The sequence below is a fragment of the Bidens hawaiensis genome, unplaced genomic scaffold, assembly GCF_021521415.1.
Source record: "Bidens hawaiensis isolate Kalapana, Puna unplaced genomic scaffold, B.hawaiensis_p1.1 tig00007372_1, whole genome shotgun sequence".
In the NCBI taxonomy this organism is placed as follows: domain Eukaryota; kingdom Viridiplantae; phylum Streptophyta; class Magnoliopsida; order Asterales; family Asteraceae; genus Bidens; species Bidens hawaiensis.
Genome location: NW_027491509.1, coordinates 640,238 through 655,593, shown reverse-complemented (window position 1 = coordinate 655,593; position 15,356 = coordinate 640,238). Strand labels below are relative to the sequence as shown.

The 15,356-nt window shown below is 34.8% G+C and overlaps 1 protein-coding gene across 1 annotated transcript; it reads left to right on the top strand.

Annotated features, from left to right (window-relative positions):
- Positions 1-1,163: 1,163 nt before the first annotated feature.
- LOC143634984 (cysteine-rich repeat secretory protein 1-like) lies at positions 1,164-1,850 on the top strand. Its single transcript, XM_077102917.1, has one exon. The coding sequence runs from the start codon at positions 1,164-1,166 to the stop codon at positions 1,848-1,850; it is 687 nt and encodes a 228-aa protein (XP_076959032.1).
- Positions 1,851-15,356: the final 13,506 nt, after the last annotated feature.

The following is a 15,356-nucleotide window of genomic DNA, read 5'->3' as shown; positions in this document are numbered from 1 at the left end:
CCCAGGCCGGACAGCCGGTTCAACCGGCAATCAGTCACTTGAACGATGTGGATTGCATACGTTGAACCATTTCTCAAAGAACCGGACGGTTTTCAATTAAACTAGTTTGACCGGCAACACGTTTTAAAGGTTGAACCGGCTAGAAAAAAGGAAATGAAATTTCACTTGAAGGTAACCAGAGACTGGGAATAATACGCTATAATGCTTGGAGCAACTTGCTAATTAACTACACTAGATTAATGAATGCTTTAAATTAACTTATATAGTAGTTAAACATTCTAGCACAAGATTGAATGGAATAATATTCTTTGATGTATATTTTCAACTTTCAAGTTCCTTTAAAATTACAAAGTTTTGTTGTATTTATTTATATTATTATTATTATTAATTTTGAATGGCAGAATATCTCACGTGTAAATCTACCCTATTCGGGGCTATGTCCAATGTCGACTCCTCAACCGTCGTGTGAGACCGTACCTCATGATTTAGGTACGTTGAGGAAAACAATTTATATTAACCCCTTAATGATTATGCCTAAGGATAGAGGCGTATGTCAAACATGAACAATGGAGATTAGATGCTAAGAATATTAGTATAGGCTAACAAGAGATTGCAGCAGTGTCAGATATGAGATAGTTATATAATTACACCTTGTCTTAAACACACAGTGCAAACGTTCTAACTTATTTTTATCAATAATATTATGCTACTCACATTTGGTACCATATTATCTATGAAACTCTCAGCCCTGTTAGGCCTTGCTTTGTAACTTAGTCTTTTGTATTATATAGTTCTATTCACGATGTATTTTTGTTAAGCTAGCGTCTTTGTATTTGTATGTTTAAGGCCCGAGTCCTTGTAATCATAATTTTTAAGGTACAATTCAGTAATATTTTTTTCAACGGCAGCAATTTAATTTGTTAGATGGTAATACAACCCTACACAAATCAAACTCTACATGATGGTATATTTTTAGGCAATTTACCAACTAGAATTCTGTAAAACTCTTAAAATGACATTACGTTTTACAACATCCAGTTTGGCCATTTGGGTTTATAAAACTACAAAGTTTCACAATTACCATGAAGAAACTAACAGAAATGAAATCCATAATTTTGTTTTTCTTTCTTCTACAAACAATCCTCAATGTTGTTAATATAGCCATGGCTGAACCAATCTACACCGATATCTTCAGATGCAAAAAAGACTCCGGCACTTATCAACCCAACAGCCCCTACAAAACAAACCTCATGGCCGAACTAAAGAAGGCGCAGTCTGGTACTGGCTCTGGACCAATTGGCAATAAAGCGGATGAAACTGTTTATGTTGTGACGCTTTGCGCGGGATATTTAAAACCCAATGATTGCACTTCTTGCATTAACAAAACAATTCCACTGCTTCTAGAGAAGTGCCCGAACCAAAAGGGAGCCGCGGCATGGAGGGTAACATGTATGGTACGATATGGGACGCCTGTTATAAATAACTATGATGTTTGGTTTCTTGCCAATGAAGTGAGTCCGATTAAAGCTATGGATGTTGCATTATTAGAGAAATCCTTGTCTGAGTTGGTAAGTATGTCATTGTATGAAGTAAAACCAGGGCTTCGAAGATACGTTTATAAGGATCTAGGTTATGGAAAAAATGGGACGTTGCACATGGTTATGCAATGTACTGATGATTTATTACCGAATGATTGTCATAAATGTTTAATACATGTATCAAACGAGGTGAAACCTTGTTGTAATGGAGCAAAAGCTGCAGCAGTGTTCACTCCCAATTGTTATATTAGATACTCACTTGGCGATTTTCGAGAAGGAGGTAACCGTCCCAGTTCAATTACCATTAATTGATATTATTAGCATACACCTACTTTATACACTTGATTCACGTTGAACGTGTACTATAAAGTGAACTGAGTATTCTGTATTTGAATTTGGTTAAAGCCTGTGTAAACTTGCTAGTTTTACTAGATTTTCTTTATTAATATGTGATTATAGTTCAATATAAGTTTATATGTATGCTAGTTTTTGATGTGCGTCTTCAAACGAGACCAAACCTATGAACAATCACTTTGCTTTTAATATGATCTATAAAAGCATAAATTGTGGAGGATTACCTATATCGCAACTTAACACTCAATTGCGAGAACGAAGCTTCTTGTCATCTGCTCAATGAATTAAAGTTATTAGGGTTTCCGTCGAACGAAAATGATGAAGAATGAGAGAAGATGTCGCATGGGGAGGAATTTAGGGTGAAAAGTTATATTTTTATGTATTTTGGTAAAGTGCATTTATTTTTTGCGACCGCCCATTCATTAGTTGCAAAGTCTGCGACCGTTTTCCAACCGCGACCGTTTTCCAACCACTGTTTATCATTAAATTTTGTTCAAGTAATTTAGATGATTCTTGCGACCGTTTTGCGACCGAGTCTGGGTTAGTCGTTAAAGCTGCAACCATTATGATTTAGGTCGCAATTCAGGTGCAAAAGTTGCCATTGTTTTTTTTTGGTCGCAATAGCCAATTTTTCTAGTAGTTAACGGTGTTTAACATGTTTTACAACGGTTGGCATTCACACTGTTGTAATTTTTTTTTCACCGGTTTTTATATACGATTTTGTAGTTGTTTACTTATTTGCTGTGTCCATGCGCTACAACGGGATGCGATAATATTATCAAACAAATGAAGGTTATTGGCTATAAATTTCTCACAAAACCTTCATCAAGTTTCAATATGAAAGTTTTCAGCAAAACAAAGCGTTCCTCAACTCTACCAGCGTCATACTAACAGATCGATTTGGTAACGGACACGCGAACAGACATACGAATAATCAAAACCAGTGTTTTGAAACCTAGGCCGGACGGCCGGTTCAACCGGTAATCAGTCACTTGAACGATCTGGGTTGCATACGTTGAACCGTTTCTCAAAGAACCGGACGGTCTTCAATTAAACCAGTTTGGCCGGCAACACGTATTAAATGTCGAACCGCTAGAAAAAGGGAATGAAATTTCACTTGAAGGTAACCAGAGAATTTGGGAATAATACGCTGTAATGCTTGGAGCTTGCCAATTAACTACACTAGATTGAATGAATGCTTTAAATTAACTTATATAATAGTTAAACATTCTAGCACAAGATTGAATGGAATAATATTCTTTAATGTCTTATCAACTTTCAAGTTCCATTAAAATTAAGAAGTTTTGTTGTATTTATTATTATTATTATTATTATTATTATTAATTTTGAATGGGCATAAGATCTCATGTGTAAACTTATCCTATTCGGGGCTATGTTTAATGTCGACTCTTCAACCGCCATGTGAGACCGTACCTCATGATTTAGGTACGTTGAGGAAAACAATTTAGATTAGCAACTGAATGAAAACAATTTAGTTTCTTTGTTTTAAAAAAGAAACTCTTTGGTGTGCCGCTATTCTGCATTATATTGCGACTGTTAAACAAAGAAGAAGCATTGTCGGTTGCTTCTTGTTGCCGGACTAGAATCGAAGGTCGTTCACCGGAAACCGTTGTCTATAGCCTCTGTTTCAACTACTAATCAGGAGAAATCAGGTTTAATCGTTTCTTGGTCTGATTAGCGTTTGCTTGTTTTTTGAGATTGTTTGACTCGGGTTGGTTGCCAAGATTCAGTTTGTTATTCGGGTTTGCTTTGATTGTGTGGGTCGGATATTTATTGACAGGTGTTTCGGGTTAGACCTTTTGTTTATTGGTTTTTTTTCTCTGTTTTCTCGTTTGCGATGTCTGAAGACGGGAAGGTTCGAATAGACAAGTTTGACGGGACTGATTTTGCATGGTGGAAAATGCAAATAGAGGCGTTACTTGGGGAACACGATTTGGATATGGTATTTGAGGAAAAGCCGGATAAACTGAATAAAGCCGAAGAAGCAATTTGGAACTCAAAGGACAAGAAGGCTAGAGGTAAAATTACATTGGCTTTGACGAGGAGCATTGCATTTAATATTATGAAAGAAACCACGGCTCGTGGTATGATGAAAGCTCTGTCAAATATGTATGAAAAACCGTCTGCAACCAATAAGGTGTTCTTGATGAGGGAATTGTTTATGACAAGGTTGCACGAGGGAAGTTCAGTCACGGGTCACATTAATGACTTCAACTCAATTATGTCCAGGTTAGCGGCATGAAATTGGATAATGAGACTCAAGCTGTTATATTGTTATCTTCTTTGCCCAAGAGTTGGTCTGGAACTGTAACGGCCATTACTAGTTCTGCGGGGGCCGATGGTTTGACATTTGAGGGGGCCCGAGACATTGTGTTGGGTGAAGACGTTCGCCGGAAAAGCACGAGTGGCGGATCATCTTCTGGTATGTTTTATGCCGGCAGGGGAAGGGTAAATAACAGGAGCAGTGGGTCGGGGGAGGAGTTCGTCTAGAACTCGGAAGAATGTGAAGTGTTGGAGGTGTAATGAAGTTGGACATGTTAAAAGTGTTTGTCCAAACAGATTACAGGGAAAGGCTGCTGAGGTGAACACTGCTGAACAGGTTAATGAAGGTGTCAGTGATGACGAGGCATTATTTTGCAGTGTGGATAGCATGGTGAACTCTTGGGTCATGGATTCCGGTACTTCGTTTCACGCTACGCACAGCGGGGAGACGATGGTGAATCTAAAGGCTGGTAACTTTGGGAAGGTACGTATTGCTAATGGTGATGTTCTTAATGTTACGGGCATGGGGGATGTTAATTTGGTAACTCCATTGGGAACCGTTTGGAACTTGAAGAATGTTAGGGTTATTCCATCGTTGAAGAGAAGGCTTATCTCTGTTAGTCAACTGGATAAAGTAGGCATGGAAGTAAAGTTCGGTGGAGGTAAATGGAAGGTAACTAAAGGTAATATGGTTATTGCTCATGGAAACATGTATGGTTCATTATACATGGTGCAGGTGCCTACTGAGGGAAGTATGACCTTCCCTCAAAACAAAGTCGGGTTCGCTGAGTCGAAGGGGCAGAATAAGGTTCAATTTGCAAGAGTAGAGCCTGGTGCCAAGGTGATTCAAGCTGAGCGGGGTCGGAGGTTAAAACATGTCAAGGGTTTGGTGACAGTGGGAGCGCGGGTTGTGTTCCGGGAACAGTTACAAAACAACATTGGGTTTTGAAGACCGTTATTCCGATTGTTAAAATCTCTCCTAGGAAACTCTTGCTGAAAGAGAAGAGTGGTAGTGGTTCTCGGGTTATCTCTGGATCTGGTGGACCGTGCGTATCAGTTGAGATAGAGGACAGAACAGTTTCGGCTAATGAGTTGGGGCTCGGTGGAGCTTCAACTGGCCCTTCTGGTACTTGATGTTGAAGGGGGTTGCTGCAACTAGGTGGTAAGTCTTAGCTTGTTTATGGGAACCGGAAACTTGGAAGACTTGTTAATAAAGATTACTGATATTACTGATGAGTGGGTTGCTTTGTACTTGAATGGCGGGCTAGAGTTTATCGCAAGGCCTTCAAGTGGGAGATTGTTATGATTAGTGAAGGCCTTTGGGCCGAGTTCGTTGGTTGACAATTAGAAAACAAAAGGGGCGGCCCGTTTAATTATGGAGGATGACCCATTTGACGTTTTCTTGGTCCCTAAGTCACTTAACCTAATTGTTCTCTATATATATCATGGTCATGTATTATAATCTTTGTATCGTGCTTAATAAAATACCCTAGTTGCAGCCCGTGGAGGTAGGTCGCCTTGACCGAACCACGTAAAATCTCGTGTCTCTTATTTATTGCTTTCGTTTGTGCGTGTGTGTTTGTGTTTCCGCTGCGTACCAACTCTGTTTAATACCTAACAGAAGTGAGTCCGGTGGATGTTGCATTATTAGAGAAATCCTTGTCTAAGTTGGTAAGTATGTGATTGGATGAAGTAAAACTAGGGCTTCAAAAGCAATACGTTTATAAGGATCTAGTTTATGGAAATAATGGGACGTTGCACATGGTTATGCAATGTACTAATGATATATTACCGAATGATTGTCATAAATGTTTGATCCATGTATCAAACGAGGTGAAACCTTGTTGTGGTGGAGCAAAAGCTGCAGCAGGGTTCACTCCCAATTGTTATATTAGATACTCACTTGGCGATTTTCGAGGAGGTAACCGTACCAATTCAATTACCATTAACTGATATTATTAGTATAAACCTACATTATACACTTGATTCATGTTGAAAGTGTACTATAAAGTGAACTGAGTATTCTGTATTTGAATTTGGTTAAAGCTTGTGTAAACTTACTAGTTTTACTAGATTTTCTTTATTCACATGTGATTATAGTTTAATATAAGTTTGTATCTATACTAGTTTTGGTTCACGGGTGAATATTACTAAGATCAAAACAAAATCAGTAGAATGAGAAGCTTCTCTATTTATTTAAATACAAACTACTTATTATGACTCCGCTCTACTACAGGTCTCGCGATCTTATCAAACGGAAATCACAAACCAGTACTGAATGTGAGACTATTACCATATGAGAAATACATAATATCCAATCCTGCAAATACCCAAGGGATACTCACGTTATACAAAGTAACATAATAAATAAATAAATAATAATGGTTCCTCAATTCCATTAATAGTCCCCTTATCATGTTATGTTGGGATAGAATTAGCAGGTTAAGTTATATCATCGTAACATAATAAGAGATCTCTAATGCTTGTTGATTAAGCGACACTCGAATTTAAATTGGGGAAAAAGATTTGCAGTGAATCTCCACCTTACCACTCGGCTATGGCGCCAAACTAATACACTTGGAAGAAAAGATTACATTTTCAGGTTGGATTACTCAATTTTAGTTTACTTGCATCCATTTCTTAATCCTTTTTTCAAAATTATAAAAACAAAAAACTTGCACAACCAAGACATACACAGTTATACATATCAAAGATAATAAACATTGAAAGTAACTAATCACTTTTAGTTATTGGAAAAATAATTGTTTAAACTTTAACTTAATTAATCATCTAGCTTTGATAAAGACTAACTAAATATGACTTGAAATATTATTAGTTATTGATTATATATTACTTGTGGAAAGTGAATACGGTGTTGTCATGTATTGTAAGCTTAGACGCAAAACTCATCAAAACTACTTAGTTTTGATTAAAAATATTCAAAATTAAAATTCTTTTATGTAATCCCTACCATCGATAATTAATTTCTCAATAGCTTGATCTCCAACCCACTGTCTCCCAAGGTTTTCATATGAAATTAATGCAATCCTTATTCAACTATATATATTTTGACATGTGTCACATATCTATGCCTTTTTCCTTTTCTCTGCTTTAACATCGGAAGCTCTATTGTAGACCGAATACTCACGTCAATATCATCGAAACTTCTAAATCTGTTAAATGTATGTGTTGTATCCACAAAAGTTAGAATGTTAATATTCAACTGATGTACAACTCATTATTAATATTAATAATACACAAAAAGTGAAATTGATGATCAACTGCGGGAGTAAATATGAATGAACAATATAATTTCCATTAGATTGCTAAAACATAAAAGTTCATATGAAATCGTAGATTCAACCGGAATTAGTATATGATGAATTACAAATCAATTTTAAAATTGATGGATTCCCAACAATCAGTTGCGATTAGATAATAAGAAAATTGAAAAAATCTTTTAGATCGAAGCTGTAGGTCTTATTAATGGATCAAACAACGTGTTCTAGGATCAATCTCGCTTGCAAGCTAGCGAAAATCACTTGCAAGCCAACCGAGGTCTCAGATCTTGAGTGTGTTTGTTATTACTCGAAACAGAAACAAAGAAGGGATAAGGTAGAGAGAGTAAGTACAAATTGCATGTGCAACGTCCTACTATTTATAGTAGAGAGCATGTCATGCTTTCTTTCAATTCATTCAGCCCAATGGGCTACTCTTTACAAGATCTTGGGCCCAAACATACAAAGAAACAAACGAAAGCTAACATAATATATTGTGAGTTAACCGAACAAATACAAAATATTTCACTAAACAATTTGGGCTTTACAATCTCCCTCTAGTTTTTTAGTATTTGTGGCAGCTTCTGTCTTCAGACTGTCTCATACACTAGGTACCCCATCTTCTTGTACTTGATCATCAACAAGACGACGTACGAATTTGTTGAAAGTCTCAACGATCTGATTGGTATTTTCTTTGCCAATGACTTTGAGTGTGGGCATAAGAGACTTGTAAAGCTTCTTCAAATCCTTCTTGTTGACTCGTCAAACACCCGAAGAGGAGGCATTGATTTGCAATGAATTATTGCTTCACCGGTCTCACTATCGAATTCCCAGCAAATAAAGTCATGAAGAATGTTGCGTGGAAAGGGTTCCCCATGATAAATCGGTCGCCCGTCCTTTGGTATCTTGTATCTCCATGCCTTTCTTCTCTTGCCTGTGACAGGGTCAACCTCATTAGGATGCAGATATGTTCTTCCCTTGTTGAGTTTGAAGTTGGGGTAATTGTTCTTCCATTCCCTGTGCAGAAACCTCTTGAACCAACTTTCAAGTTTCTTCTCCCCAATTCCATCACCGGTTGCTCTTCGAAAGAAATTCATATCAAGCTCACACAATGAATGCATCTCATTGTGATGCATGTAAGTCTGATCACCGTTAGCACGCCTGATGGCCCAAGATTCACTATCAGCATACCACTTGGCATACAAAGTCAAGAGTCATCATATTAGGTGTAGTTTCTGCATCAGATACTCCCACTTTTGCTCACACCGTGTCATTTCTTCTTTCTTGGTTTTGGCACATCAGCATCAGAATTTGAAATGCTGGAAGAGCACCAACAGCTTCAGTTTCTTGAACTGGATCTCTGACCTCCGGTTTTAGAGTATCCGGATTCGGTGACCAGTTGATGTAGTCATCTAAGTCAGAGTCCTTATTTTCCACGATCAGTGATTGAGTACCTGCAAGTTCATTAACATTGAAAATAGACTTAAACTCATCAACCGAACCTACATCCATGTCCCTTGTTTCCTTTACAGCATCATCGGCAAAGGGATCATGACGTGGCACATCATCGTGTGGAGCAGATTGTTTGCCCGCTTCATTGCCACCACCAACACCAGCACCTCGATCTCCGCTATCATTATTTCCACATGAGTCGTCGTCATCATCATCATCATCATAACTATCCATTGGTTCTTCATCATCATCCTCCTCATGAGCTCAAAAGCAGGGATATACTTGTTAACAAGTCTTCATTCATTTTCAATTGAACCTCATTGAAACTGCTTTGTTCTTCAATCTTGGCTTTCAAACAATCAATCTTAGACCTGAGTTTGGCATTATCGGAAATGAGAGTTCCAACATTTCTTGAAGATCCTTGATCATTTTCAAGAAACACAATCCTTGACTCCAGTCTCTCAATCTTTGCCCTTAACTGGTCAACCTTGAGATGAACTCACTCCTCAGACTTGTTGCAATGTGTGTGAGTTGAGGATGGCAGATCGGCTTCAAGAATAGCAATCCTGGATCTTTGTCTCTCAATTTCATCATGAGGTTCAGCAAGAGAAAAGGATCGATTGTTGAGCAAAACACTTTGGCTTTCAACTTGTGTTTGGTGAGAGGCTATCATAGTTTCATATCTTCCAGTTTGTCTTTTATCGGCATCTCTCCCGTGCTCCAACCTTCTCACTCTTTCAATCAACACACCCTACTCCTTTTCCGAATCCACCTCCTTCTCCTTTTTCTTTTTCACGAAGTCTAGCATCACCATTTCCCGATCCGCCTGCTAAGAGTTTGTTTCCTCCAGGGCCAAAATCCTATCAAGGATAGGGTCCATGTACACTGGAGCCTTTTTATACTTTCCACTGGACAGAGGCTTCGCGTTAGGATTTGGGTAGAAGGTGGGGTGATTGAGTGGGTAGGTTGGATTGTGCTTTGGATGGGCATGGTTATGGTTTGGGTAGGAAAGGAAGTGGTTAAGGCTAGAGGTAAGGTTAGGGATTGGGTTGTGGTTTTAATTTCAGGTTGGGTTGATATGGGGATGGATATGGTTTGGGTACCTGGTGAGGATGTGAAGGTGGATGTCCAAACAAATGTGGCTTTAAGTGGAGTGGTAAAGAAGGTAGGTGACCTAAAAAGTGAGGTTAGTTGTGGTAGGGTCTCAGGTTGTTCTAGTGAGGATATGGGTATGTCTATATCTGGTAGGGATGAGCTTTGGATAGGTGTGGTTTGTTGTGTAGGGGAGAGTTTGGGGCTGGTCACAGGTGAGTCATGGAGTGAGAGTTTGGAGGGTTTGGTTTTCGGTTTGGGTCGGAGAACTTCGGCTTGTTTACCCTTAAGTTTGGCTAGTTGTCATTTGAGGGTTTCGGGAGAGGCTTGGTATGGGTTGAGTGGTTGTAGATGGTGGCGTGGTGATTTCTGTCATAGTAGTGGCAGACGGCTTTACCTTCAAGAAAGTGGGCTTCTTGGAGTCCCCAATCTTCCTCAACCATTTTAATGGTTTTTCAGGCTCTTCTTCCTCCTGTTCTTCTTGTCGAGATGAACCACCAGTAGAAGGCTTGTCAATAGCCTTCATTTACTTGTCAACTTTACCCTCCTTCTTCTTTTCAATATTTTTAGCTTCAACTTCTGCTTCAGTTTCTGTCTCCTCGTCATAAGATTCCTCAACATCTGCCACATTCTCCTCTTCTTCACTTTCAACTTCACCGGTCTCAACAAATAGACCATACTTCTTCCCTGGAACCTCTCATGTGTACTTTTATCCTCTATTTGTAGTGCTCAAGATAGCCTCAAAGGTTGTTTGCTTCACCACCTTTGCATGGTGAGGTTCCAATGATAGCAACTCAACACCTTCTTCATGAATATCTACTTTATACACAGGCCTAGGAACATTAGGCATTAAGTCATCCAGTAACATCTACACGAACCTTGGATACATCATCCAAGTACTATTAGTAAGGGCATTAGTGTGCATGCATAGGAAGATGAGTCTTGAGAAGTTAAACTGCATTTTGTTGGTCAAGAATGCCATAACACCAGCCCACTATGCCCTCAAACTATCAAATCCGCCTTTTAAATCAGACAAACAATGCATAACTATGTGAAACAAGTATCTCCAATATTTCTCCAGTGACTTCCATTTTCTATCGTATCCAATTTCATCCACAAACTCCTCCAGCTCTACTATTTTAATCTTCTTGAAGAATTGATCTTCAGCTCTTTGATGTTCAAAGCTCTTCTAACATCTACAATAGTGATTTTCAATTTCTTCCCGTCCGCTTCAAATGTAATAGAATGAGTCCATGGAAGCGTTAGCATTTTCCCAAACTCTTCAATCCATCATGTATGAATTTCTAGATTGGCAGAGATAGAATGCATCAGAGGAGTCTCTCTAAGTCCTTTTATCATTCAAGTAAAGACCTTGAGTTTCTTCTTCTTAGGAAGATCAAGAGGACAATATTGATGGTATTGCTGCAAAGACCTTATCAAACATGATACATTGGTAATAATTTAAAAGAGAAAAGAAAAGAAATAAACAAATAAAACAAAAAAATTATTAAAAAAAACAAAATAGAATGTAAAGAAATAAAAGCTGAGATTAAAAAAAATCTAAATACAAATGAATTGCGTTGCATAATTGTGGAGTATTTCTCTCATCCGTTACCATTAAGCGTTCAAAACACGTTATGATGCGTAGGTGTGACCTGCTTATAAATAATGTTTGGTTTTCCTCCCCGACCGATATAGGATGTCACAGATGACTTATAAATTAAGAAATAAGTTTGTAACTTTATAAAATAAATCATGAAAATTTGTTTTAATTTAATTCGATTCCCTTTTATTTAACTCAACAAACATAATAAATTTAAACAACGAATTCAAGAAACACAAAACTTATTCAACTTTCGGACCAAAACGTTAACAATTTACAATGTCTAGATATTAAAAGTTTAAAGTTACAATAATTTAGTATACACCTAACCAACAAAAAACATCAAGAAAAGACCTAAACATATTCTTTCATATTAAGCCACCATCAACTTCTTCAAATATTCTAATAAAAGAAACTCATTTTGTTTCACCACCTGAAAATTTAAAAAAACAATACCATCCAAATTAAATAAACCATTAAAATAATAACATGTTTAATAATGAAAGCCCGTGTTACACACAGATGAAAATTATAATAAAAGTAAAAAAAAAAATATTACATGTAATACGTAAATTGAGCTAAATTATATAATGATTTTTATTTATGACTTTTATAACAAGTTTTTATTATATTTATACACTATTAATTATAAATTATAATTTGCAAACCAAACCTTGTTGTTTGATTTATTAAAAAAAACATTCATATTGATATTATTATACATTTTATGTGCATAAAAATGATTTTTAGAACAAAATGTTGCCACTGATTAAAAAATGTCTTTCTATAACGTTGAAAGAATTGGAGACCAAGACTCAAACAATAATGTAAAATTTTAATATAATTTTTATTAAACCAGCTACTGTCACTTTATAATTTTTACATTACACAAAGTAAATTTTATTAAACCAACTGCAGTTAATAATTTTCACCAACCAAAATGAGTTGTACAAAAGTAACAGTTAGATAAGCTATTGTCACTTCTTCAAAATGGTTATACTAAACCATTTTGTACCAAACCATCTTGAACGCAAACTTACCATATTCAGTAATATTTAATACGTAGGGAACCAATCCGTAATTCATGCTTACCACATGAACCTTTTGTGTAATTTATTCTGTTTATTTAATAACTTACTTGATCCCAAGAGGAAGATGACATGGATAAATAAACTGAACTACACAACCAGGTCTTATGTATCCTTCCATCTTAGATGAACACTAAGAAAGACGATTACAAACCTGCAAATCAAGAAACCAAAACTATGTTACATAATCATATATTATTAATAAAGGAATGAATAGAAGAAATACCAAAAAGAACAAAACTATGAAAAAAACGTTTCATTTTCTTGAATGGGAGGTAAAGTCCCGAATTGGGTTTAAAACAAAAGTTAAGTTGGTAAATTTGAAAGATTTGTATGTAACACAATTTGATTTATACGCAACAAAACTAAATGAGTTTGACAAAATTTATCATTCCATGGCAAAAGAAGACAGAAATATGCAAGGGTAAATTTGTCAAATCCAAGAATATCTTGTTTATAAATCGAATATTTTTATGTATGAAGAACCTTCAAATTAGACCATAGATAATCAAACTAACAATTAATGCCCAAATGTCACTTTTGCATTCATTCCCCTTATTGCTTTTGTTTGCATCTATTCCCTAATCAAACTTCCATTCCCTAAAAGCCGCATCATCTGGAGTTTGGGATATCTAATTTATAGTTTTATCATAATTAATAATAGCATTTTAATATAGCATCTATAAGAAGTTTCCCACCTAAAGAAAATACATAAAATTGTTGCATTACCATATTTAGTTATAGATATAGCAATTATGCTCTTTTAATACCTGCATAATCTAGTGTAACTACTTATGCACATATAACTAATATTGAAGTTAAACTTCATCTGAATCGGTTAATTAGTTAAATGACTTACACATAGGATAACGAAGGCACTGACTCTTGCAAGTCATTTGCAGAGAAAACAATAATCTAGAAGTGCATGCTAATGAGCGGGTCGAGTCGTGCCCTGTATAACAAACACCAACAAATAATTCAAAAAAACAATTGGATTTTATAGAAATTATAACAAAAAAATAATAGTTATATTTTTATTTTCAGAAGTTATTTGCTTTGTTTATAAAATAAAGTATCTACCTTGTTGAAATTATGAAATGTTGACAATGGAGCATAAAAATTAATTAATTTTGTAATTGTAATTATAAATTAAAATTAATACAGATTGATCCGAGAATTTAGTATATAATAATAGAATGAGTGTTTGTTATTAATTTCAACAATTTAACACTATGAGTGATCCGAGATTTCAACAAGGTATAAGAAAATAATTGAATGCTTATATAAAGTTTGTAATTAAGAATTTATATGAAGTCAAATTATTTGAATTTAAAAATTAATGAATAATTAACGTCAGTGTTATTGTCATATACTCGGATATTTGTCTTAGTAAAACCGAAGTAATGATTAAACATTATTATATGTTCAAATAAAACATACACTATATCTAAAAAATTAATATAATGTATTTTGTTTTATTTTCTATGTCTCATTCAACAAATAATGGTCAACTTATTTTTAATATATCAATTAAAAAACAACATTTAATATTAACTTACCTCTTGTGTATGTGTATGTAGAAAATAAGATGAAAGAGTATGCAGTTACTAACACAGTTAACAAAATGATTGATAAATCATTTGTGTTTGATAAGATATGTTTTCTTACCTAATTTCATGGAGCATTAGTGTATACTTAATTAATAGTTTGTTTTGATATATGGTTAAAGAAATCGAATGTAAGAAAAAGGATTATTTATTTATGATGAAATTGTTGCATTTTTTAAAATATTTTCCTTTTTTTGGAATTTGCTCATATTGAATAATTTCATAAGGAAATATTTCACAAAACAACAAATAATCAAATATGATTTATAAGGAAATATTTGGTATTTTATGAACTTTATGGTATAAAGTTTAAATTTTTGTTATTTTGAGAACCCAAATTTGATATTCGGTTAGATATATTTTTTTTTATTTTTGACATCTATGAATAAATATATTAATGAATTTAGTTGAAAGTGACATTAAAATCGTAATAACTTGAAATATTTAGAAATATTTATTAAAAATATTTTTTTTATTTAAGGCATTAATATTGAAAAATTATGAAATGGTCAAATTCATTAAAATTTGGTTTTTGAATAACTGGTGAAAGTCAAACTATATAACATATTTTTGTAAACTTCATATAAATGGTGAGAATCTGAATTTGAATGGTGAAAATCAGTTTCTAAAATGTCATATTAAATGTGTATTATTTTAAAATGTAAAGTACGATAATACTGAAAAGTATAATAATGTTTTAAATTGCATTGGCATTGGTGTTTTAATTGGCTATGATATTAAATTTCAAATTAATCAAACTGATTAAAATTTATTAAATGGACTTTGACCAACAACATATGAATGATTATATAAAAATCAAATAAATTACATAAATTGTGAAAATACATAAATACATGAATAATAACAAAAACATACGTCAATATTAAACAAAAAATAATAAATCTTATCAACAAATCCTCAATCTATGAAATTAGCTATATCAAGTTAGGGACATAACCTAAAATGAGAAAATTAAATATTTATATTAGTATTACATAATAAATAAATTACCAATTATGGAATATTTGAATTATGTAACAAATGTAAAATTGATGATAGCT